The sequence below is a fragment of the Falco rusticolus genome, chromosome 6, assembly GCF_015220075.1.
Source record: "Falco rusticolus isolate bFalRus1 chromosome 6, bFalRus1.pri, whole genome shotgun sequence".
Classification (NCBI taxonomy): domain Eukaryota; kingdom Metazoa; phylum Chordata; class Aves; order Falconiformes; family Falconidae; genus Falco; species Falco rusticolus.
In genome coordinates, this window is record NC_051192.1 from 79703821 (window position 1) to 79731149 (window position 27329).

At 40.1% G+C, this 27329-nt stretch overlaps 1 protein-coding gene across 4 annotated transcripts; it reads right to left on the reverse strand.

The window, feature by feature from the left end:
• Window positions 1-1859: 1859 nt before the first annotated feature.
• Window positions 1860-25823, reverse strand: SLC17A5 (solute carrier family 17 member 5). Of its 4 annotated transcripts, none has more exons than XM_037392356.1 (11): window positions 25591-25823; window positions 22007-22203; window positions 19914-20147; window positions 19296-19383; window positions 16456-16542; window positions 15103-15221; window positions 14070-14228; window positions 11519-11651; window positions 10101-10248; window positions 5131-5221; window positions 1860-3568 (listed from the first exon to the last, which is right to left on the reverse strand). In XM_037392356.1, the coding sequence occupies exons 1-11, from the start codon at window positions 25649-25651 to the stop codon at window positions 3431-3433; spliced, it is 1455 nt and encodes a 484-aa protein (XP_037248253.1). In that variant the 5' UTR covers window positions 25652-25823; the 3' UTR covers window positions 1860-3430. The 4 variants fall into 4 exon arrangements, with proteins under 4 accessions (XP_037248253.1, XP_037248255.1, XP_037248254.1 ...); XM_037392358.1 differs by lacking the exon at window positions 25591-25823 and adding an exon at window positions 25170-25187; XM_037392357.1 differs by lacking the exon at window positions 25591-25823 and adding an exon at window positions 24525-25041.
• Window positions 25824-27329: the final 1506 nt, after the last annotated feature.

Below are 27329 nucleotides of genomic sequence, written 5' to 3' on the forward strand. Positions count from 1 at the left end.
GCAACTAAGTAAATAAATGATTGAGAGGAGAAGCCAGGAAAAAAAGATACATCACAGGAACAATTCAACTTATGGGACGTGAATTAAGATGATCCTTTCACGTAGCAAATACAGTCATCACCAGTTACAGAGGAACATGCAGATGGGGAAGCACCATGCACAGGTGCCTGTATATGGCTATATAAATCTTCACTAGTTTAGCATTAAGAAAGTCTACATAACTCATGTTTTTGGCTGTCAAATACTTCAGACTTCTTTAACCTGCATGACTGACAGTTTGTACCCTTGGAACAAAGAAATAGTGAATTGAAAACACCCATTACTTTGTGGCCTTTCCTCTTTTGAAAAGCATGATGAAGACACTTTTCCAGGCTGTAAAATACCACGGTTCAGATCTCAGGTCAATACCCATGTCATGTGCTCTAGGATATTCTGTGAAGAGTTATTCCATCTCTTACTAATGTTGGTAAAACTTTGCACTAAATTTTCGAAAAATATATTTAAGCAGAATTGTGTTAGATGGAGACATTGAGGAGAATGTGCTTAAAAATACCTGGCAACACTAAGACAAGTTCCCAAACCAGTAGTTCAACTTGTGCTCCGAAATGGGTGAAATCTGGTTTTGAACTGACTTCCCTCATTCCAGGTGGACATCCTAATCACAGGGTTCTGGATGGAATGGAGAGCACAACTTGTTGCTCTGGTATACCTGTTAAGGAAATGCAGCAAAAAGTAACAATCAAAGGATTGTTTCAGGAAAACAGCCACCACAAAAAACCTACCCAATTTTTGTCAAGATCCTGTGCCACACAGGTAAACCAAGACAAGTACTCAAACCCCTTGTTACTTCTGAAAATACAGAATATGAGAAATGTTTTTGAACAGATGAAACTGACTGAGAACACTGTGCAAACAGGAACATTGCAATGCAATAGAAACAGTATCATGATTAGCACAAAATACTTGGACACCTTTTTCCTACAGATTTTCCTCTTTCTGAGCATGATGCAGAAAGGTAATTTAAGTGGTTTTTGGGATTTTCTTGTTTCTTATGTGTGAAGAGCCGCACTGAATCAAGAGCAAGAATCCCATGCTGGTTTTGATACTTTTAAAAGTAAAATTGGAAATAGTTATGTACTACTAAATTAATTGGAGCTCGTTGTCTAGAAACAATTAAGGATTTATAGCATTTTTTCCCTCCTTCAAGATCACTTAGAAGTTACACAGTATACAAAGTAAGTATTAATGGTGCATTAGACGAGGAGAAAATAAGATCTAGTATGCTAGTAAAAAGTTTCTGGACTGCTCAGTTGCTGGTATGCCTAAAATGGATTGAGTTTTAACTGAATCCAGTTCAGGCTCATTTCAGCGATACAGAGAATGTCTACATTCACTTTTACTGCATCTACTCCCTTAAGTATGTATTTTTTAATTTTGATATTCTGAACTGAATTGTTTTCAAGGAAAAATACTAAAAGCATGGGAAGCTGGAGCTTCTAACTTCAGAAGAAGAGAAACTGCAACCCTGTCTGTATGTTGCCCTGCTTATGATCTCTAGAAAAGCAAAGGCATAAATTAATCTATATTAAGAAACATTTTTTTTAAACTTTTCCCTCGCCTTTTTAAACAAGGCTCCTGAAAGAGTACCCATTTCTATAAACACAAAGCAAAATTATTCCTTTTAATACAGTGTCAGGTGGAAGACAGTACTCACCTGTGAAACTAGACAGGAAACTTCTGAAGCGGGTGATTTTTCAGGAAAATAACAAACATCCCTTAATACAGTCACCAATCTTGTTCAGCATACTTTGAGAACGGTGTTCTAACTTCAGGGAGATAGTAATTTTCAACAACAGATGCACATGTAACTACTCATTCCATTTATTGTGGAAACACTGAAGACACAATATAGCTTTAACATACTCCCACTGAACAACTACTAATTTAATCTGAACTTCACACTGTTTATTGTGGAAATGCTGCTGCAGACACAAACTCAGATTTAAACACAGTTCCACCATCAGAGAACATGACACTTCAAGGAAGGTCAAAACAAACTGGCCCTTAAAGATAAAAAGAACAGGCAGATGCCATTTCCTAGAAATGAAAGCAGGTAGGCTCCACTGGAGCAACTTTAGTACTGGGCTTTTCTTTTGGATTGGTGGTAAATGAAAAACCCAGAGCCCAGTGATTTTTCTTCTTTTCTAATTGCTCCAACCCAGGAATCTTTGGCACAGGAATTTTTTTTGCTTTGTGACTACAAGATCATTCAGTCATTTGTTCTTAACAAGGCCGCCGCTTTCACAGACTTCATTTAATGCTACCATGTGGCATTTAACTGCATGTTGTGCAAAGGATGCTCTTGAGTGTGAAATTCTACGTTGATAGGAAACTAATAGCATCAGGTTATTGCACTAGTTCTTTTTTACTCTACTTTTATCTAACAAATAAGGCTGTTGGAGAAGAGTACTGATTTTCATCATTATTCCCTACACTAGCCTTATTTTATGGCATTTACCTTGACAAGCTGACAAATGTATCTACATGCAAGAGGAAATAATTCCACTGCATTGATTTAAAGAGAGAAAAAATGAACTACCAAACGGAAAGTTATTTTAAAGTAAGCATGCAGATATTCTATTTCTAGTTCACTCTTGCACACTGCCTAGATTTAAACCACAGAGTTGCACTGCTTCTGCTTTGCACAGATGAATAAAAATAAGGCCTATTTAAAAAACCTGCACCACAGAGAGCAGTAACACATGGGTTATTCTGTCAGTCGTAACAGTACCTTTTACTTCCTCATCACTCTATCAATTGTGAAGCTGTATTCATGAAACAGGGAATGTATATGTATCAAAAACTTGTGTGTAAAATAGATTAAAATTATGTTTGCATTTCTTAGACATCAATTAAAACACTGACAAAATAAAAGCCTTATAAAAGACTGTAGAAAACTAGAGCTCTTCTAGACCTTTGAACAGCAAAAACCCTATCTCATCACGGAAATCAAAACATTTTTTGGGTACAATCCTTTGCATGCTATTCCTCCTTACAGTGCTACATAATCACTTTGCTTTTTCCTCTCATTTCAGTATCAACAAACATCTGCCTACACATTAATTCCGAAAATATTAATTAAAAACTGGAAAGAATTGGAACCTAGCACACCAATTTAAAAAGTTGTCTCTGATCATATATTTGATATCAAGTCTTAGCATGAAACTATTATATTTAATTCAAGTAGTTTCTTGTTAGGAAATAGCACACATAGGCTGTCAAATGATTTTCAGTACCAAAGATATACAGATAAAATAGTTTAACTGAGAAGCTCTGAAGACTCCTAGGCATCAGTCGGGAAGGCACTTTTCCGGTCACGTAATTCTAGTGCATTGGGATTCAGCACAGCTTTGGTATTTCAACATCTCCTTCAATTTCTAGGCAAGTGATATCCACTGACTGCCCAGTCCTGAACTTCTCCACTTGCAAATAATGTAAAGAAAATTGCTCCAAACAGATTAATAGAAGCAGCAATATAGAAAACCGTCTGCCATTCTCCCACAGTATTCTGTTGGGGGGGGGTGGGGGAGGAAAAAAAAAAAAATGCAGTCAATGTGCAGCTCCACACTCAAGAAAAACTAATTTTAAAACCAATGCTACATGCCTTGCCTATTTAAATGTAAATTCTATTCAGTATGATTTCACAGCAACATAAAAGCATTATAAACTTAACAGATCAAATCATCAGTATAGTCAACCTCAGTTTAATAATACGGCTTACACAGATCGTCTAACACAGCTCTGACAGGATTATCTGGATCAGTTTATCATCTGAGATGCAGAACCTTCACATCAAAATTCACATTTGCACAAATGCTACACAAACTCAGAGAATCTTACTGTAAGGGGAAACACTACCTTGCTTTTAAGTCAGGCGACCCAGTAGCTGAAGTGCTCTACACTATATAGTTTGCTGTTTTTAACGACTACTGGGTGGATAGGCCAGAATCATAAGGTTTTTAGCCCAAACAAGGTAGCTATCTTTACTCAGATTTCAAGAGGAATCCTCTACACTCTAGTGTTTAACAAAGGCCTTAAGACATGGGTAGCAAAGAGCTGTGGCTTGTTTGGTTTTGGGGTTTCTTTTCTTTTTAAGTAAAGAATTAATATCTGTAGACGTCTTAAACATTTTTTTTATTATTTTTTTTTTAGTTCCAGGTGACTGCTGTAACAAACCCGTAAACAATCTTACTACAAAACAAGAATAATACCAGGACATTGCATTAGTGTGGGGAAAAAAACCAACCAAACAAGAAAAAAATCCCACTTGTTAAGATGGCTGGAAGAATTAATTTGTTTGAACTCATGTATAAATGAACATTTTAATATTATTTTTAAGGAAATCACTGGAATGATCACCAACTCCAAAATTTTAGTTGTATCAATAAACTTATTCCTCCCGTCTTCCTTTCTTAAAGGATTTTAGAATAAGACATACAGTTGATTTAACAAAAAAATAAATTAATCAAACAACTCTGCTCCCTTTTTCTGCCCCAGCCTTTAACTAAACCATCTTGGAAGTAAAATCTAACACTGTTAAAGTTAGGTGTCTTGTGAAACTAACACATCTTAGAATGTACGCACATTACAGGATTAGGACAAAGGGATGCATTATAAAACCCACACATTTGAATCTAGCTTCTCATTCATCTGACAAATGTTGACCTTACAACTCAACACGTGTGACAGCTTGATTTTAAAAAGAGCAAGTAAGAACTTGTCTTAATTTGCTGAAACAATACCACAACTGTCTTACCTAGTTGGCATTTTTACAGAGTTTTACTGTGAAAAAAACATATTAATTTTATTCCTACAGAATATAAGGGATGAATCATTAATATTTTAAAGTCCTACATAGGTCTTGGATTTTACCTTTAAGTAATCAGGTATCTTTTACCTGATCAGAATCAGAAGAATAAAGGCAAGGAATTAAGTCATTCACAGCAACGGAACAGTACAACTTAAATGTATAACCCAGATTTCATTTAATGGCTGCAGACTTAAGACGACAGAACTTTCATTCAATGAAGATAAAAACATAACAACTGAAAAAATAGTAAGCAGACTTACGTTATGAGTGAGGTTCTTGGCAATAACTGGCCCCACCATTCCTGGGATAGTAGCAAAAGAATTTGTGATCCCCAGGAGAATTCCAGCATACCTGTAAGAGAAATGGTTAACACTGCTTATTAACTTATCCTGCTTATCAGTCATGGAAACAATTTTGTCACATAGGCCTCATCTTTATTACACAGACAAATTAAAACACAAATATTCTAGTGGGAATGGCTTGCTTTTATTCTAATAAGAACTCACTGACAACTTGGTATGTACATTTTTAGGGACATGGTTTAGTGGTGGGCTTCACAGTGTTAGGTTAACAGTTGAACTTGACCTTAAAGGTCCTTCCCAACTTAAATGATTCTATATGTCCCTCTTTTCCAGAGGCTAGTGACAGAATTTAAGTTAAATTACTCAAGTCTTTGCTCAGGATCCATAATCCAAACTCACGTACCCTTTGCTAAACCACAACCAAACTGGAATGGATCCATTGGAGAAGTTAGAAAACAAACATTACATGCCTTGGAAGGTGAAAGATAAGGAGCATGACAGAATGCTGGTTGGCAACAGTAAGAGTTGGTTCAGGTATCATTACTAAAAAGTGTCTGCCAAGAAGGCAGTATCACCAGTGCAGATGGGTATCCCTGCTTACACTACAGACCGTGTGCTCCAAAGACCTGAGTTCAGAGCGCTGCAGCAATCCTTCCCTTCAGCGTTCTGTGGGTCAAGGCCAATGGGGAATGGGTCTGAATTAACCAGTTTTGCTGGTTGCCATTCCTGCAGCTCCATTCTGAGGCTTCCTGTTCCATGAATGTGTTGCTATCACATGCACGTGCATGCATATGCACCAGCAGCAGCAAGAACTTGATGGGTAAAGATAGTAACTTGCTTAATATCTGAGTCTCAGCACCTCATCTCTAAGCAATTAAAGATCTCTCTCACAGGAGTGTTGCAATACCAAAAGATGATGTTTGAAACTGTACCACAAGTGCAGACTTGTGAGAGAGACTGAAGAGAAATAAGAGCTAGACATTCTACAGCAGACCTTGACCTTCCAAACACCAGAGTACAGATCCCTGCGGTTCTGATTTTCAAGGTGGATTTGCTGGCTGAAGAAACATATGAAATACTAATAGTTGCAGTTTACCACAGGAGAAAGAAATTATTGCCCAGTGATCATTCTAGGCTGTTTAGCAGAGTGAAATTGTGTCTTCACCAATTTTAACACAACAGAAACATAATTCTCTCTAAAGAGAGATGCATAGCTTTGACATTTTTGTTTACCAAAACAAAAAAATTCAACCATACAGAATTGTTATAAAAGGTTGTAATATGTGTATCCAGTCCAACAATATTGGAGAAACAGGTGGTTTTTCCTGAGAAAGAGAATCAGTTATCTAGCCTAACAGTTGATTGTTTTCTTGAGAGTCAACGCTACGTATCAGTTTAAAGCACAGCACTGTATTTTAGACTGAGCTCCAACGCCTTAATGATAGCGATCTTTATTTCTTACAGATGTAGCATGCAGTCCTCTTACCTTGGAAAGTGTTTAAGAATTAATAAGCCTTTATGAAGCTGAATGTGAAAGCCTAGAAGTTTCCCATAGGAAAAAAAGCACATACTTAAAGGCTTTAAATGGAGTTTTTCTGTAAAACCAAATGAATTTTGTCTTGAACATGTTTAAGCATTACAATACTGCTAACACTCACTTTCAAAAGTAAACATGGTTTGTGTCCCTGGCCACCAAAGATCTTTGGCAACCAATTACTGGCTAAATGCATCTGGTTATGCTCAGTGTTCCTGACATAGGTTACATTCTTGATAATGCTTACTGTTTGATGCAGATAACTGCTATGCCACTCCCTTAGCACAACGGAGAGTCCCATACAAAATGGGAAAGCAAAAAAATGACATGTCTGTAGAGCAAGACCAACAGTAAGCTGTTGGTCTGGTTCTTATGGCATAGTGGGGATAACCAAATACAAGTCGACTTGCAAAGCAGTTTAGTAGTAAAATCATGATTAAAAAAACCCAGCTATGCAAAGTGCTTAGTGTATAACAGAGCCATGGGAATACTATGAGGGCTCATGCTAACAGCATTACTAAAAATCGTAACCATGGCAATGTATTGATGTATGTATTGGTGAACGTCTGCCTTCATTTCATCCAACAAAGCTCAGAGAGTTGCAAAAAGTTAAGTGTGTGTGTACGTAAGTTATCTTTTCCCTCTCATCTTAGATGGTTTTATATTTTTGTATTTGAAGAAGGTATCTTTCTATGACCTTTGTTACAAGGACATGCCCTTTTCCTTCTATCTTCATTTGGACAGATTTACTCTGAATTAAAGCACACATGTGCTGAATAGAGAACCATCAATTTCAATAAAACAGCATCCAGCCTGACCATGTTGCCATCCAGCAAAGTCTTCCTGCATATGCAACCATTCACCTATAGAGGTGATGCCTGGCCAAAGTCCCTCAACTATCAGCAAGGCACCAGTATACTCCTCCCTTCAGCCTATCTGAGAGGAAAGAAGGGCTAGAGGAGCTTGTCTTGTTTAAATGCAAAGGGAATAAAAGCAGGACTTTGTCAAGGGTAGGAAGATAGAGTGGGATTTGGTCAGAGGGATCAGCAGCAGTTCATGTGGTGAATCTAATTATGCCTGCTGACATGCATCATTATTTTTTTCTTGTGGCTTTTTTCAACAACTTAAAATACTTTGTATACCATTATATACAACATCGCCCTTGAAATAAGTGCAAAGTGAAGTATCAGTCAAATTATAAAATACATACAACATCCTAGTTCTAGAAACCTCAGCTGTCACCTGCACACATCCTTGTGCATATGCCTCACACAGGCACACACTACAGTTGCATGATTTCCTTTTTCCTCTGACTGCTCTGTTGCACTTAGTGGACAGGATGAATTATATTCACTTAATGAGCACCATTTAATATTTTGTTTCACTTCACTTGCTCAATGCATGGACCCAAACCTTGCTTTCTGCATACTATTCAGCTGTTGCAAGTAGAATTTTAATCATCCCAAATGCTTTTCAGTAGAACTTTTCACAATATTAGGTTATTTTCCCAACACTCTTGAGAGGGGGTGACAATGTGAAACCCATCCTATGGACAGGAAATGAAAACATAGGCCAAGAATGTATGTGGCTACTGGATGCTTGATTTGAGATCCTTCGGGTCTCATTTTAAAAGTATTTAACAGCATTGTTCATATATCCAAAGCATAGCTCCACTGACTTCTGCCTGCACTCTGAGTAACTCTGAGTAATTTTTGCCAACCAGAACTGAATAGTTTGAAGATGGATACAAAAACAAGCAATAAATAACCTAGGCCTCAGTTAATCTCACTGGATCCAACATCAGCTTCTCAGCCGAGATGTTTAAATTTGGACTCCAGCTGCTGCAGACTGCCTTTACACATGATGTAGTCTGAGCCAGTCTCAAGAAGTTCCCACCACTCTTCATAACTAAAGACGAGTCCAGATTCCTAAAGCCAGAGGGTATGAACATGGTCCTCACAAGAATCTGACTTAACACGTGCAAACTCTGTGAGAGTTACCCAAATTCTGCCATTAAGTAACTTACAGTAGTAATGCCTTTTGACATTAATGCTTATGTTTTGTATTTTTAAACAGAGACATAAAATAAATTGACTACAAGTTGGAGTTATGTTCTACATTTTTAGGAAATTAACCGTTGCAGTTCTGCAAAGTGAAGCTGGAAACAGAAGTTGTATAATGGCCCCATAATACCCCAGATGCACTGCTTTAACTACATCTTATAAATTTGTGATTTTACCTGATTTAAAACAAGGCACAGCACAGAAACTATTCTTCTTACTTTCATATTCAATTCATAGTACAAGCTGTTAATAGCTGTCCACTGACACCTTCCCTCTTGCTTGGTACCTCATCTCATCTGCCAAGACTGATTGCGCTCCCACTATTTCATATTCATCTGTCAAGTCAAAACTTGTATGTCGTGGTGGACATGACCACCACCCTTCCAACTGCCAAAGCTTGGGTGCCATCTTCAATGTGGACCTGAGGTTTCCCAGAAGTTGTCCAGATTTAAAGATTCGTTTTCTAGGTAACATTTCTATGAAATGGGTCCCCCCCCCCTCTTTACTTACACTTAAACTCTTTTCATTTTACACATTAGTAGAGAAACACTCCCCTCTTTGGTCATAAAGTCATTTGACCCTGCTCATATCTAAGTGATACCACAAACGGGTAAATGAATGACAAAGCAAAGTACTTGACTTTTACTAGTGCAAAGAATGCTCGTGTGGACTTCCAAAAAAATACATGCACATCCATGCTTTTTAGGAAACTGAAGAATCTGTCAGATCGTGAATTTGTAACACAGTGGAGAAATTACAGCCTCAAGTCTAATTTTCCTTTCTTAAAAGTTAGTCATTTAAGAGCAATTGTACATATCTGATATGTCACCTGCTGATAATGGGTCACCTACTCATGAGAAGATTTTGATACTGATGCATAGAATGTTTTTCAAATACAAATTTGCCTGTATCACAGTGCTTAAATATGGTAATTCATGCTAAATTTTGATAGCTCTGATGGTAAAGCTTAAAAGAGTGAAATATTTAATTGTATCGTGCTGTTCCAAAAACAGTGTCCTATTAAGATCCTGAATCAAATAAGATAAAAATCTAGTAAATATGATTACAGGAATTATATCACTTATTACTGCAGGATCAAAAATGGAATTGTTCTAAACTGTTGTTCCTATCACACCCTCTACCATACTTCCACTTTTTGCAAATACAATGCTTAATCCTGTAAACCTGAGTCGCTGTCAGTGTTTACATTCCAGGTCTGTACAGCACATGGTTTCATAGTTAAGTCTCCCAGGCACCCCCAGCAACACATTTATGACCACTGAATTTTTTTTTGTATCACATGCACTAACAATAGCTTCAGCAATACTTACGAAGGTGCTATGTCCAGGTGGTTGATGCTGTAGCCAGATGTACAAAATCCTCCTAGTGTTGTTGATATGGTTACGAATGCAACAGCCAGTGCATAGTTGCAGCCTATGAATCCAGCTGCTACTAAGAACACCGCAGGTCCAATCATTCCTTTAAGACAGAAATCTTGCAGTCAATGGACTTTTAATATGAGACACATTAAAAGCCTCTATGCTGTGCATACATTTTCTATATAACTTCCACTACCACCTAGTGTACAGATCCAGCACTGCACTACCTGCGTGACAGTGGGCATCAAGTAGGGAAGAGCAGATGGGTCGCAAACCTGTTGCTGCCTCAGGAAACTGTAGCCAGAGCAAGAAAATCCCACCCTAGCTCCAAAGAACAAACTTCAGCTAGATAAAAATTCAACAAAAATGAACAGATACTGAAAGTGACCTAACAAATTAGTTTTATTTATTGTTATAAAAATAACAGGAGCCACACTGACATTGGTGAACAGTGCGCTGCAAAGAAATGATCCCCATTTAACTCCCCAGGCTTCAGGAACAAACACTGACTTCTACAGACCATAATAAAATAAAGCTGGAAGATTTAATATAAAGACATACATACATATATGTATGTATGCATATTTCTCCTGTAGGCAGCTTCTAGAATGAGTTGTACTTAAAAAAAAAAAAAAAAAGATGCTTGAGAGTTTTTTATAGGAACTGCTTTAAAGAAAACAATTAAATCAGCAGAATTAAGAAGGAACAAGGATGGGCACACAGCAAGCAGACTGCAACTTATGTGAATCTCCCCTCTCATCCCTTCTTTCCACTGTCCCCTCTTTTAATCGGCAATCAACATCTTCCTAAATACAACCTTTTACCTGTCTTCATTAAAAACCCAATCTTGTTGATCTCTTGGTGATTTTGGATCATCTCCCAAATAGTCAAGACTATTTTGGATTCTATTTGATCTTCCTACCCTGGTAGCAACTGTAAATTTTGCAAGTATATTCCTATTCAGTTACTTAAGTCTTAAATAAACAAAATATTGAACAAAACAGGGCTGGGAATAGGCTCACGCAGAACAATACTCCATCTCAGTTTGAGAAAGTCATTCACAAGCAATCATCACCACTTTAATGGTGATTCTGCCTGACCATTTATTTAATCAGTTTGATCGTAAGAATGATGTATCTTGACCTAAACAAAGCTTCTGGCAATCTCTTATCATTCTCTTAACCAATAGGTCTAGTTTTTAATTGAAAAAAATAGGATTTACTCTTGACAAATTAATGTACAAATAAAGCTGCTCCTCTCAAGCCATGCACAATCCTGCCTAGTCTCACAGCAGAATTTCACACTAGTCTCCCAAACCCTTCAGACTGATACGGTGGTATGTTCCAAACAGAGATGATACTTGCACCTACCTATTAGGGTAAAACATTTGCGAACACAAACAGTGGACAAGTTCTGTTTTTCCCGTAAATAATCAGCAATTTGCCCAGACAGAATTATACATAACCAGCAGCCAAAATAAGGTAGGGCAGACAAAAACCCATTCTGTTAAGGAGACAAAAAAAGACAGTTAAGACAATGAAATGACAATTCAATATGCTGAAAAATCACTTGTCCTGGGGCATTAACAGAGACTGAACCAGAGGTGTCAAAACCACCCACCCACATAACTATTGTTGGTGTTACCATAAGAGAGAAATAGAAGAGCATTTTGAAGTTAACAATGTGTAAATTCTCCATTGCATGACTTAATCCATAACTACTAATGCAGCGAGACCAAAAACTCAAGGATTGAAATCAGCAATTGAGTTCAAGAAAAACAAAACTATACATAAAGGTATCTTGGGGACCTGATCACACAAGTTTCCAGAAACACCAATTTCAAGTAGGACAGGCTATTGAGTGAGTTACTTTAGCAAGTAGAAGCTGTAAATATTATTCAGAATTTTGAAAGTTATATGGAATCTCAGGGGGTTGTACTGCTACAATTCTTCCACGTTACATTATCCCGTATCTATCTGCTGCACCATCTGATGCTGGCTGTAATCACAGACAAGAGTCAGAAGTAGGTATTTCATGAGAACGAGGCTGGACATTCCACGATCCCAAAGTAAAGTTATCATTCAGGACTTGACATTACTTACAGTGGAGTCACCTGTTAACTCCCACTACTTTAAACAAGAGCTGTTTAGAGCCTTCTGCCCGATTCTGCATGGTTTTTCTGATGAGGGGAAAAAAGTGGTTCTACTAAACTGCATAAATTTCCAGCCCTTCCATACAATTGTGGAAATTATTGATAACAGAGCTATAATTTGACTTAATCTCTGATTAAAAAGAGGTATGTGGATAGCTATTGGATAGAAATACTCTTAACATCTATATACTATTATAAAATGTGTATTTGTCAAAGCAGAAGTGAAAGCTCTCCTACGAAATTTATTTTTAAATGAGATGAGAAACACATTCCCACCTGAAATCCACTCTACCAGAACTCAAACATGCTGCCTGTTAGATTCCAATGCTCATCTTTCAAAAGCAGTAAGTAAAATTTTGAAAAAGAGAATATAGTCTCAGTAATAAAAACCCCCTAACTTCTTTTGAAGCACTGTTCAAAGACACAGCATTATTTTTAACCTATCCCATTATTATAGGATGGAAGCCGGTGCACTACACAGTAGCAACTGTATAATATTTCAACAGTAATGCAATTTCCATCTAAACAGCTGGCAACAAAGTTAGTCCAACACCATTATGCAAGTGAATTTAAGTCACTCCAAAAAGAAGAAACATTACCCAGAGACACAGGAAACCACTTCAGAGCAGAACCTATTAGCATTTAATGCAGTGGCATTTTGTAAAACACCTGCAATTGAGGGCTGTGGTAGCAAATGACTTTCATAGATGACTATGCAGGTATTCCCTCAAGAGGTATAATAAGGAACCCGACCAGCAACTTCAGGTGTGGTTTTTTTTCCAGCCATTTTGCAGCTTGCCTACTGCAACATTCTCTTCTAACATGGAGACTCCCCATCTTTTTCTCTCAAGATTGCTGGCTTCATCTCTTTCTTGCATGGTGCGCATCTTCAGTTTGCTCTAAACTAGTCTCATGTGTTAAAACAGGAAAAGACTATGCTAAACTTCTTGAAATTTCTGAGCACGTTTTTACTTAAGCTTAGTTTACCTGGAGAAGCTGGTACAGCTATCAAAAACCTTCTAATTAAAGAAAGACCAGTACAGTAAATTAATTGCTATAAATAAGAATGTTCCACATGCCCTGCCCTCATAATTTTTTCCTGATGAGTAATTTTCATTTTTAAAAATTTTCTTGAAGAGCACTGTATCTGACCTTAATGGCTTTGTTTCATCCTATCTACCCTGCTCATTGAGGGAAGGAAAGAAAATTATGATTTGGAAAGGTATGCAATCAGACTGAAGCTTCCCACCCTGGCCCTCCCTTCCCCACCCCCCCTGCCTTAAATTACTTTAAAAAATGCCACTTGTTCAATTATTAATTATTCCCTTAGCTTTATTTTTCTGTTTTAACTGGAAATGTTTTCCTTTATGAGTGAACAAAGAAATAAAGATAGGATTTCAGAAGCCATAAAACACGTATAAAATCTGAAGCAATCATACAAACCATAAACCAGAGAAAAATATTTTTATAGTTATTGTTTTAAATCAGAGCAGGTAAAAATGAGTAATATGCATCTTCAGCCACAAAAATGAGCTTGAAAGCTAGCATTAAGCTAAATGTCAAGTAAGTCCTGAAAAAAAAGTGGAAATTACAAGGCAGGCAACAGTTTTTATGCATCTGCTTAATTGTAAGGATTTATTTTACTATTTCCCAGCTATACATCTACATTCCAAGGTTCTTAAACTGGTTGCTCTATTCTGAACAGCAGAGAAGATCCCCGTTACTTAATTTCTTTAATTCAGAAGAAAGTGACTATATTTTTATCTTACCTCCTGTGCATCAAACCGCAGGATCTCCTTCATGTAGGTGGGCAAGAGTGTAAGAAGAGTATAGAAAGTCCAATTATAAGAAAAGTGTGCCACAACGATAGCCCAGAGTGGAAGGGACTCCAGTATAGGTCTCCAGGGAACAGATTTCAGTGTCGAAAGCTAGCAAGCAGAAGACAGAGAAAAAGGGAAGAGAAAGTGTAATCAGGACATTGACGTGAACATTTAGCAAATATAGTGTTTTGATGCTACCTAAATCTATGCTGAGCATTCATTCTGAAGGGCACAAGGAGTCTGTCAATAGATGCAAGTCATCAGCAATGAATGAATTACTGTGTTCAGTTCTCACTGAAGATATACTAATGTACATTACTGTTCTGTTGTTTACTATTGCAAAGTAAACCAATTACTATTGTTTTGTAATCAGAATTTCAAAAAGTATGATTTCCCTTGTTGACATTTTTTGCCTCCTGCTTTTACTATAAATCATTAAATATTTAAAGTCACCCCTCACGTGTTTATCTAAATGAATCTTTCCTACTTAATGCTAGATACTAACTTTGGTCTCTCAGCCAGCTTCACAGGCTGTAAATACATATTCCCAATCACAGGAATAAACTCTTATTCACACTTTAGGAACTGGCTCATCAGCATTTTCAAAATGTTTTTTCAGCAAAAAGTAATCTCTTCCTTACTCTAGAAGACACGTCGAAAAGAAGTTGTAAAATGTAATATTGCGAAGTTTAAAGACATTATACAGGTCAGGATCTGGTTTAAAGAGAAGTGATGGACTTCAGCTTTTTATTTAAAAAGCCCCACAACAAAGTCTGTGACAAAAGGCATTATTATAAATGCTTTGTTTGATTACTGATTGTTTCTCACTTATACAACTGCACTACATTTTTAATTTGTTTGACAAACATTGTCTCCATCTCAGATTAAGGATGTTTTTGTAGGCATCAACAGAGCATGATGCTAATGACAATATTTGTGGTTTACATTCTCACTTAAGTATGATTATAACAAAGTGCTATACCTGATCTTTTAGAGAAGAGAGTATATATTCTCTTTCAGCACATGAAATGTTCCTGTGAGTTTCTGGTGTATCACTAATGAACCACATCCAGAAGAAGAACCATAATACACCAAGTGCACCTATTGTTAGGAGAAGATGGGTGAAAAGATAGAAATAAAAACATAAGCTGTTATGTCGAGTGAATGACACTCTCTGATTACTTAGTTGCAAGTTTTTTTCCAAATACTCCAATATAATTTTAAATTAACATTATTTTTCTATCTACTTACAAACAGTAGTTCCCCAAAGTGTCTTAACAATACACATTTAGAAGTAATAAACAATAAAGAGGACTAAGCAGGAAAGTGGTTTTGGTTAGGTTTTTTTCCTTCCACTTGTGGAAGTGCCTCACACAACAAGAAAGTTGCATACACACACATACTGTATTTTTATCAGTCACATGAAATGGCCACAAAGGATATGGCTCACCCAGAGGAAATAAAAAATCACATTAGGTTTAAACACAAAAAATACTTGTGCACATACAGAGAATATCACTACATAGAGCTTAACTGACATACCAGTCCTCCTTTTCTTTAAGCCAATCCCAGAACTGTCACTTGAAAAAGGTAACTTATTTAATAGTCAGTCCAAATCGACTATAGTTTTATATAACCACAGCATTGTAAACTTATTTACTTTTGTCCAGTTCTTTGTTTTGAATTCTTTTTATTTATACAAAAATTGGAGGTGGTTTTATTGAGGAAAGTGTAACCCTTGTCTTTTATTCTGATTCTCCCTTCCCCATGCATTATAGGAAATGGCTCAGACATGTAAACAGACCTACAAAAACATCAGTTAGAACATGACACGCTGTTAGAAAATATTTTCTGTGTTTGAGCTTCTTCTAGAACATAACTCACAGCAAACATGCTATGCCTTGCATTTGGGGCATTCCTTCAGGGTTCCTGTGACTGTTAGATTTTCCACACAGTTCCCATTTAAAGCAGCAGTAACTTTTCACATGTTCTTTTACTCAGAGTAGAAGTGTGTTCCTGGGATTAAAGTTATTAACTCAATTTCACACTTCAAATAAGAAATTTCAGCCTGCTGTTCCAAGTGGCAGGAGAGTTAAGAACATTTGACTTGTACCAGCTTTTGTCCAACTCAGGGACAGCTTTGCTCATTGGAAGCAAGACTTACAGAGCCACACACAGGAATCTACGTAACTAAGTATCTCTAATTTCCCAGGAGGAATAAAACAGCAACACTACATGTCAAACATGTTTTTAAAGTTTAAAATAAGTTTTATAATATATCATGCTTTTAAAAAAGAATATGGGCTGTACTTTCAATAATTGAAAAAACACTTACCAAATATGTAAAACACGTAAACCCAGTTCATATAGTAGCAAATTAAACCAGATAGTGGTAGAGAAACAACAGTTCCCAGCTGTGCACCTACCAGAAGAAAGCAAAACAAAGCAGAAAACAAAAAGAAAAGTAGTTTAAGGGGTCTATAGGAGATCTAAGTGGCATATCACTTATGTTATTTTTCTGTAATAAATCATGCAGAAAAGATTTATCACCCCAGTATGGGGCTGAGAGAAACACAGACACAATAAGCTGCTTTGGCAGCTCCAAATAAACAGAGCCAACAAGCCCTAAGCATCCAAAATTGCAAGTAAAAAGCAATAAGAGACAGGCATTCTTGGCACATTTGTCTCCAATAAAGTGATGCCTCTAGTACATCCAAAACAATGCAAGTGAGTCAAATGGAATTGCTGCAAAACACAAGAGAGCTGATCACAGTATAATTGAGGACTTGGGGGAGGCGGGGGTGGGGGGGTATAATATTTTGTGTGTGTGACTGGTAATCTGTTTGCATTTCTATTAACTACTACCACCTCCACAGAAACAGGAATGCTAGAAACAAGAGCCAGAAGACATCCATATAACCGGTAGGTTCAAATCCCATGGTCCCTGAATTCAACAGGGTGTAGGACCAGGCAAGGACAAAGGGAAAGATGAGTAGATTTCAGTTCAGATACAAGCCAAAAGCAGGAAAGAACTATTCCTATGAGTTTATAATTCAATATACATTTTGCAAAGGATGGCAGGTTCCTCCACTCCAAATTTAAACCAGAAACCCAAACCATGTTATTTACATACTTAGGAACTCTACTGGTGATACATAGCAGACCTTGCCTCTTATTTTTAGTTATATGACCAGTTCTCCAAACCTAATCTCAATTTAGAAAACATTAGATTATGTTGATACACTGGCTGCCTAGATTCCATCTTCATGGAAACAATTATTTTTGAGGCAGAAAAATTCAACCACAAACAACAAAACCACATACGTCATACAAAATATAAATCAAAACAACAACTACATATAATCTTAATCATACGTTCTCTTAGAAAATTAATATGATCATAATTAAATAAACCACAGATCACATGACTGCTAACCATGAAAATGTGGGGAAAAGGAAACACTGCAGTTTACACAAGATGCCTTATCCATCCATGACTGTTAACAATTGGCCGTTCAAGGCCCCAGACTTCTCTCACTAGTACATTAGCATATAGTTTCACAAGATATAAAAGGACAGTTTAAAAGCTCCCAATTGTTAAATGCAGTAGAAGCCATTCCCAGCTCTGTGCTCTCTGCTTGTGCGCTGGCTCTCAGACAGAGACATAATTTTAAAGCAGATTTAATTCATTATTAAGGCCAAAAACAAATACAAAAAAGAGAAAAAGTTTTCTGCTGCATTAGGTAGGTTAAAGTGGCTCATGGAAGGGTCTGATGAGTGCCTGAAATAGCACAAAAGAAGGAATGAGACACTTGGCTAGGAGGAAAATGGGGAAATGTGCAGAAGAAAGGGTCAAGGCTTCATTCCTGTTAGCACAAGTGAGTCACTAGACTGGTTTAGCTGCCTGAGAAACTAGCCACAACTTACATGATATAGCCCTGTCTTCTTGACGAAGCCCAGGCCGAATAGGAAAGCTGTAACAGAATTATACTAACAAGAGTGAGTGAAACAAACCATCACATCATTAAGTGATTGCAAAATTTGTCATCCTCAAAGAAATAACATCAATTTTGACTAGTAAATTTAGAAATCTACGCTTTTCATCTGCCCCACAATGTGACTGGCCAATAAATCCCTAGAACAGGCAAAGGCTCAGTGAAGATGGGCAAAAGCAATGTGTCAGTGAAGCTCAGGGAATAATGCAGGGTGTGACTGCCCACAGCTGTTTTGAAGAAAGCCGACTTTATCTCAACAGAGGGGACCAGAGGGTGGCCTTTGTTTTAGATAAACAGCTATGTCAGTTAAGTGAATCAGCTGGTGGTGCAAATGTTTCTCCCCAGGTTCATTCAAAGTGTGGCTGTTTCCCTGAGTTAGCCAGACCAGCATGACAGGAGCGAATACATGCATCAGCCCAACATCAAGTATGAAAACTAAACAACTAAGCAGAATTTCTAAGAGAACAACAGACTTGAGCTGCCTTCAACCCGAATGTGTATTGCAATTGTTGTATTTTGCCAAGTGTTAACTTACATCTGTACTGTGCTTTCATATATTTTGTACCACACTGCTAAATCAAATCCTGTGTAACGTCAAATATCTTCAAACACGCAAATTTTATATCAAATATTACACCTTCCACGTGTAGAATATCTAAGAGAATCTGGTCAGAGAGTTTCGGACTCTGACAGGGAGCTCTTGCAACAAGACCTGGGACCTTGGACATTTTCTTCCTTGAGTTCTGGTCAGAGAGTTTCGGACTCTGACAGGGAGCTCTTGCAACAAGACCTGGGACCTTGGACATTTTCTTCCTTGAGTTCCTCCAAAAACACTTCACAAAACCCACAAAACCCCAAACATTTCTATCCTGTGATTCTGCCTCCAGGTTTTTGTTCCTAATACTAAGTCTCCTTTATTTACAGTATCTTCTCTTAATCAGCTTCACAGTAACTATTTGCACCACTTTTTACCAAAGTTAGACTGAAGTTTATACTTAGCTGCAGATCTTTTTCTCAGGGTTATAAAAGCCATGAATAAATGAAGATAATGAATGCAAAGTAATATTTAATTCAATGTTATGCTTTCCACATTAAATGTAAATCCCTTTGATTTAAGTCAATCCTCCCTGTTACTGCAGTAAAAATGTATAATCCCATTATCAGCGTGGGAATTTCTCACCTGCATATGAAATACTAAGAAGCTTGCTGCGTTCCAGTGGAGGAGCCCAAGAAGACCACATTGAATGCATAGCTGGGAAGGTAACACCCTAGAAAACAACATTTAATTCTGTTGAAATGCAACAATTTTACAACTCCTTTGGAGTTTGCATGTTTCGAAGCATATTTAATTAAAAAGCAGTAGTACAATCTGTTAGTTTCTTGTTTAGCAAGAAACCACTTTAAAAAAAAAGCGTGCAAGGTGTGAGAGTAAGGAGGCAGAATTAATTTCTCTTGCTTTTGATTCTGTATATACTGGAAAACCTGCAAGAATATAAACAATACTGTTCTGGGTTCCTGGTTTCTGAAAAATGAGAAAGGATAACTCTCATTTTGTCTCAAGTGTCATTACAAATAAAATCTTGTGTCCTTTGAAAAGCTTAGGCTAAAATACAGTGCAAACTTTTTAACTATTCAAAAAATTTAAAACTAAGCTACTTAAAAGCTACCAAAAAAAAAAAGCTTACTACAAAAGCCACAATACTACTCCAGCATACCAACACCTACAGGGTCTAATAACTACAATTTATTAATAAACTACTCAAATACATTTTCAAGTTACACAGAGAAAAAGGATTACCTCTCCCAGTCCTTCCAAGGCTCTGACAGCTATGAGGTAGCCAACTCCCAGATCTGCAGCTAAGGGAGTAAGCAGGGTGAATACAGATGTACCAAAGACGCCAAACCCCATCAATAGCTTCCCTCCAATTTTGCTTGCAAGATATCCTCCTGGAATCTGAGTAACAATATAGCCATAGAAAAAAGAACCAAGGATCCATCCCTGAGTATCAGCGTCCCAAGAATACTTTTCCCCCTAAAAAGAGAAAAAAACCACAAAATGCAGTAAGTTCAAAATAGCAGTTTCTCTGACCATATATTACATAACTTTGAGTCATCATTTAGTCCTTTATACCTAAATTACAAATCCTTTGTGGCCTCCTCCTTAGGGTCTCCTATCTCTAAATATATCTGTACTGTGTTCAAAGTTGTGTTTAAAGCAAATTCAGGTAGTTCACAGTCTGTCCAGACACATCTTGCTCTAGCCCAAGTATGAAAATCTTCACAGCGTGAAATATAAGTGCTCAGGCAGTTACCCCTTTCTGAGTTCTAAGCAGCTTGGGTTAGGTGACACAGGTACAGATTACGTGGTCTGCATGAGCCTGAATCCCACTTCTGTATCACAGTGTGGACATTCTGTCATGCTTTAGAAAACGGCTCTTCCTGCAGGACATTTATGGACGGAAAAGCAAACAAGGAGATACAGTGCTTAAATATAATACAAAGAAAGCGCAGCCAAGGACAGGACTCACTAGGTTAGGTAGAATAATGGAACAAACAACAGAGGGAAGATGAGTTTAGCAAAGTAATAAAAACAAAGGTTACTGAGATAAGGGGCCTGAAGCTATGAAGTCAGCCAGCAAGAAGACATGAACTGTTGCCCAATAAAGTGATTCTTAAGTTTGGGATCACTTCCAAAAGCCCAATTTACGAGCATCTAAATAAGCAGTACACATTTCGCAGAAGTGATGAGACAAAAATCTTCTTCCCATAAAGTTCACAATTATAATTTGCTCATTATAAATAATAAATGACCTCTAAATCATAAAATCATAGAACGGTTTGGGTTGGAAGGCACCCTAAAGATCATCTAGTTCCACCCCTGCAGGGACACCTCCCACTGGACCAGGTTGCTCAAAGCCCCATCCAACCTGACCTTGAGCACTCCCAGGGATGAGGCATCCACAGCTTCTCTGGGCAACCTGCTCCAGTGCCTTACCACCCTCACAGGGAAGAACTTCTTCCCAATATCTAATCTAAATCTACCCTCTTTCAGTTTAAAGCTATTTCCCCTTGTCCTGTCACTACATGCCCTTGTAAAAAGCCCTTCTCCAGCTTCCTTGTAGGTCCCCTTGAGGTACTGGAAGGCTGCTACAAGGTCTCCCTTCTCTTCTCCAGGCTGAGCAATCCCATCTCCCTCAGCATGTCTTCACAGAAGAGGTGCTCCAGCCCTCTGGTCATCAAAACCAAGCAAACAAAATGAAGGCAGGAAGACAGGAAGAATGCTCAGTAATAAACTTCAATTATAAGATGAGATCTACGCAAGTCCAAATTCACAAAGTTGATGATTTGGCTTTTTTAAAAGCAGTTCTGTTCAGTTAAGAAAAGTGATTTTAAGGATTACTGGAAAAGAAGTCAGAGACAAAGGATATGAAGACAAGAATCATGATCTGGGAAAGAGGAAAGAGATCAAAGAAGGGAGGAGAAAGATATTGCATGTTAATTTGTAACGAAACTTCACGCCATGGAGACTGTATGAAGAACAGGCAAATATGAACAGTGATGTGAGCTCTGACACAGATATAACGGTAACAGTTGATTGCTGACATATAAAACAGTGAGTCACAGTAGATCTACAAGGTCAGATTGGTCAATTGGTAAGGAATAGCACAGAAAGGATGTATGTAAAAAAACCCTAACCCTGAGCACAGCACTTTTGAATTAGCTCGTCATTTAAGGCTATTATTCAGAATAGCTTTAAAAGAACCACTGACAAGACTATCTGGTAACAAACAGCCTGTTCTCTTGCCACCTAAGCATGAGTCATCAATCACAGACTTCTACTCAAAACACTTTTACATGCCACATTACAGGACAATACGTTTCAGACCTCACCGTTGTGTTGCGAGGAACATTTATGGTGGAAGAATGCTCTGGACACACATTGGAAGTCGTATTCTTTGCTAAGGTTGTGTTAGGTTCTACCATATCCACCAGAGCAACGCTTAGGTTCACACGTAATGCATACAGGAGGAAGAACCCAAAAAAGGCCAGTAGTGCTAGATTGTAGCGAGCCGAGCAGCATGCAGGGACTGAAATGAAAGCAAATGAGAAATTTTTGTTTTAGCAGAACTTAACAAAATAGGAACTACTGATAAGTAGCTTTTACTAGTAATCTCAGAAATTTATGGGTAATAAAAAATATAGGCAAGAAACCAAGCTAAGCATTCTAGTCTTCAGGGGTGTATTCTATAGGTGTAGAGGCTGGGGGCTGGAGCGTGGAAAGCCCACTTTTCTACTGACTTGCAAAACAAATCTAATTCCGGTTCAGACAACTGGTAGCTACCCACACAAGTGTAGGGACTGCAGTGGAAACATGGTGTATGGTCTGCAGAAATGATCTAGAAACACGGTTTCAAAAACTCCTCTCCAAAATACAGTAATATTTATTCAACGTAGAACTTTGCACTAAAAAAAACCACAACCCTCTAAGATTAGCAGGAAGTGGTTCAAGAAAAAGAGAGACTTAAACCAGTGTTAAAAACAGTCATTGAGATTCCAGGCTGTTTTCTAGGACAAGTTTTCCTTCTCTAAGTTGGCTTATAAAGGAATATGCATTTGCTGACAGCTGCCAATCAGAGAAAACTAGCAGAAAGGGGAATGGCAAACACTGTGAAACAGCACCACTTTCCTGGTTGCGCAGTACACCCCGCTTCCAAGTCACCATACAGCAATGAAGTTGACAACGGAAAATGAGTCTTAGATTCAGCATAAAACCTGTGTTGTGGCATTCAGTTGATTCTGTCAGCGGTTTAAACCCAGATATCAGACTTTGCACTGTAACACTGCTATTGATTCCTGTTTACAGTAGTACAAGGCAGCATTTGGCAAAGATTGGTCATCAGTATCAGGAGATTCATATCAGAGTTGAGCTGTAACTTGGCCAGCATATCACCAGTGGCAATACATTTTGTATCTATACAACATAGAGTTCACAGCTCTGCAGACGTTCTTTATGAGCTGGGAATGCCTGACCCTCCTGAGTGAACCATCAAACTGTTGAGAAACTGCTTGAACAATCTGCTGAATTTACAAATAGGGGGTGGAGTTTCTCCCCTTGTGAGGAAACTACAATGCTGACAGAAAATTTTAAAACTTGGACGCCTGGAACTCTGGGACGGTTAAGGATCAGCACCTTCAGATATTACATCAGTCTACAGTGATCTCATCTTTCTCTGACTGTTCACAATTCAAACGTGAACAAGTACACCTATGAACAACATGATTCATTGGAGCTTCCTCTGCCGCTGCAGTACGTCTCTTGACTTGATTCTCTATCTGCACTAAGAATCAAAAAGCATGCCCTGTGGACAAGCTATCTAAAGACTTTCCCCTTCCCAGTAGCTTCCTTGAAACAAGGAATGAACCTATGAGATTGTGTGTTTTTCAGTGGGGGCACCAACAGAGCCTTCCTGCCAGACTGTATTTTCCATGAAAGTAGTAGAACTTCCCCATTTTTGATTTCTCTAACCCTGACCAACTTTATGTGAAGTTCACAGCGGCTGCACAAGTTGTTAAAATGACAGAGATGCTGGTTTTGCTATGTTCACTTAGTAAAGAGTAATAAGTAAGGCTACTGTACAAAAATGCAAAATGTCTTCCAGACCTGTGGTAATTGCAGCTTGCCTCAGCAGCATTTGAAAAAGGCATATCTGATTTTTAAATGACATGAAGGAGAGCAGCCAAGATTTTATTGCTTACTTTAAAAACAATAGGCACCAAGTACAGGAAGCATTTACTGCACAAAAACTAGTCAAGCAGCTTCTTTGTCCTTATTGTTGTTTAAAAAGCAATTTGTCTTAAGTAGAAAATGTATAGTGACATAATTTATAACAATGAATAGAATTACAGGTAAAGCTATTTAACCTTTCCACTGCCTGTATTTGCTGGGGTTAAACAATATTAACAGAAGGCTGAATATCACACTGATGATGCAACCCCTCCTTGGAAATGCAGATTAACTGGAACATGCATTACTTCTCTGGAAGTCTCTTAGTGTTACACACCTTGTCTGGAGAGCAAGCTCCACAAGACAGTGCGAGAACTTAAGATCACTAACGTTGGATTTTTTTAAACTGTAAATAGTTTATCGTAAAAAAAATAATAATCTAACAAATACATAGATCTGCAAGTCTGAAACAAATGGCTGCTGACTTACTGCTTCCCTGTCTTTCCACCAAGTGTGTTTGCAATACCTGAGAATATTAGATCAGGTTAACAGAACAGAAGATTCGAGAAGATTCCAGATGCATTTCAGACACCCATCTCTTCAGGGGATTGCTATAAGCAAAGAGACACAGACATTCACCCCCCTAAAGTTTAAGAAGGCTAACCATAATGTTCCAGGCCTTACCTTGACTGGTAGTCTTGGGTCCTACCTGCATAGTTAATTCTGATTTCAGGGGCATGTTTTATAAAAAACGTAGCCCTAGTTGAACAAGATTCTTCAGCTGCAGTTAAAAAAAAAACAGGTCTGTGCTGCAAGCTGCATGGCAGTTAAAGGAAATTGCTCTTCTGCTGTATTTTTCCTTGTGGGTGAGGCGAACCACCTCAAGTGAAGCACGGTGCATTGTGCAAACTTAAAAACGTATCGCTTTAGTAACTGACTTGAATGCAAGTTTCCCTCTTTCTGGCACTTTTCAGTTACTTTCTTAGCAGCCCCTCTTGCTGCAGTTGTACATTTCTCAAGTAGGTTAGAGTATTTTTGCATGGCATACTGAAGAAATGTAAAATCACACTGTACTCTTGACAGTTTGCACGTTCCGGGAAACAAAGCAGCACAGGCACCTCCCTAAACATGTGAGCTGTGCTGTAAGCCCTGACCCTATAACGACCCTCATCTCCTATCATTATCCTCGTGCCTTCTCCCACCTTCCTTCCTCTCCATACTCCCATTTCCTTCCTCTCCATACTTCCAAAGCAAGCAATTAGTCCTACTCAAATTCTGTCTGAAAATGAAATACTGCCATAACCTCGGCAGACCCCCACAGTCACTCACCGCTAGGCGGGCGTTTAGGCTGGCACTGCCCCCTCGCCCTCACGGCAGGGCCGCGGAGCCGAGGGCAGGCACTGCGCACCTGCCTCCCGCCGCGCCCCGAACGTCACAGGCGCCTCAGAGCGCGGGGTGAATCTCCCGGGCCCGCGGGAGCCGGGCGGCCGCCACGCTGACTGGGGCGCCGCGACCACCTGCGAGCCCCGGGCCCAGGCCCCGGCCCCCACAGGGACGCGCTCGGCCCGCGCCCCGCAGCTGCGCGGCGCCATGGCAACGCGACGCCGCCACACCCGGGCCGCGGCACCGCCAGGGAGGCGGTGCCGGGCTCCGCGGCCTCGGGCGGTGCCGGTCCGCAGCGAGCAGGGAGCTCGGCCCGGCGAGGTCTGCCGGGGCGGTTGCCCTCGGTGCCGCCTCCCGCTTCTCTCACCCGTGCCGGGCTGAGACTCCTTCAGCAGCGGGGTGCGGTCCTCTCCCTCCTCGGTCTCCATCTCGCTGCCACACGGACCGCGCAGCGCGCCCAGGGCCAGACCGCCAGCCGCCACCGCTGAGAGGACGGCAGTGCGGCTGCCCGCGCCGCAGCCCGCCCGCCCCGCGCTGCTCTGCGGTGCTGTGCCCCGCCGGTGCCGGCCAGCGGCAGCTGCAGCCCCTGGCGGTCATGTGATGAGCACTGACGGGCGGAAACGGCTTCAGCCGCAGCGCGGCACCGCTCCCGGCCCGCCCTCGGCGGCCATCTTTGGTGAGGGCAGGGGCCGCGCCACCCGGCCATCTGCAGGGCGCGGGCGGCCGCTCCCGCTCCCCCTCCCACGGGGGACTGGCTGACTGGCCGGCTGGCTGACCGACTGGCTGACTGACTAGCTGGCTGGCTGACTGACTGGCTGGCTGACTGACTAGCTGGCTGGCTGACTGGCTGGCTGGCTGGCTGACTGACTAGCTGGCTGGCTGACTGGCTGGCTGACTGACTAGCTGGCTGACTGGCTGACTGACTAGCTGGCTGACTGGCTGACTAGCGGGCGGGTGGGGAATAGCGGACGCGCTGACCGGCGGCCGGGCTGCGGGTGTCGCTGTGCGGTGTGTCTCGACTGTTGGGCAAAGTTCCTCATTCCGAGGACCACCGAGGCGAATGGCGGCTGCTCTCCGCGGGGCCGTGGCGGGGGGCTGGCGGCCGTGAGCTGTTTCGAGCCTTGACCCGACAGGAGCGGGTCGCGCCGCGGGCAGCGCGGGGGCTCGGCTCCGCGCTGAGGGCTGCGGGCGGCGGCCGCGGGGCCGCACCAGACGCGGCTGCGCTGGGGAAGGCGAGGGGCCCCGCGGAGCGGCTCAGCTGCGGCAGCCGTGTCCGGAGCGGGGAAGCTCGCAGCGCGGGTGCGGGGTTTCTCTGTAACCGCTGCAGTGCCCTGTTATGTCAATAAATGGCAGTTCCCGTATCACATTCTGCGGCGTGTGGCCTTGAAATGCACCTAAACAAAGGAATAAGCATCATCGAATATGTAATAGAGCTTTTCTACTCCGAGTCGGTGGCTTTCAACCTCAGTCAGAGCTAACGGCAGGACAGAGAGCTCTTCTAAGCGTTACAGGCCTCACAGGAGTCTCCCGCCGCGGGTCTGTGCCCTTGCCAGGGCCCAGTGCTGAGTCAGTGTGGCCTTTCTGCCGGCCAGCTGCCCAAGGCCTGGGCTTTGCTAGGTGCCTGTGCCATCACACGGGTCTGCAAACTGCCTGGAAAAGTCTGTGTACCGGAAAATGGAAGATTGTAAAGGATTCCTGTCAGCATATTCAACCATTTTGTTTCACACAGGGTAGATACACTGAGTTTGCAAGCAGCAACCGAATGACTGTGGCTGTGTGCCGGTCCTGCAGCATTACATCTATGTGAACATGTGAAGCAAACCAGGACCTCTGTTCTGATTCTGAAATTGAGCCTAAGAGTGTCTTCTGTGAGTCAAACTTACCTGGAAGTCACTCTTACAGCCAAAACTACAGAAGGAAAACCAATTGCTGTTTTCTGACAAAGAACACATCAAACATAATTTGCAACAGTTTATGAGAAGTGGAGATATGGTTTGTAGCACTTGAAGACTTCAGCTTTGCATTTCACACATGCTGTACCCTTCGTGGTCTGTCTGTATATACCACCAGAGAGAGACCCCAGTGCGCTAGCATCCAGCCCATGAG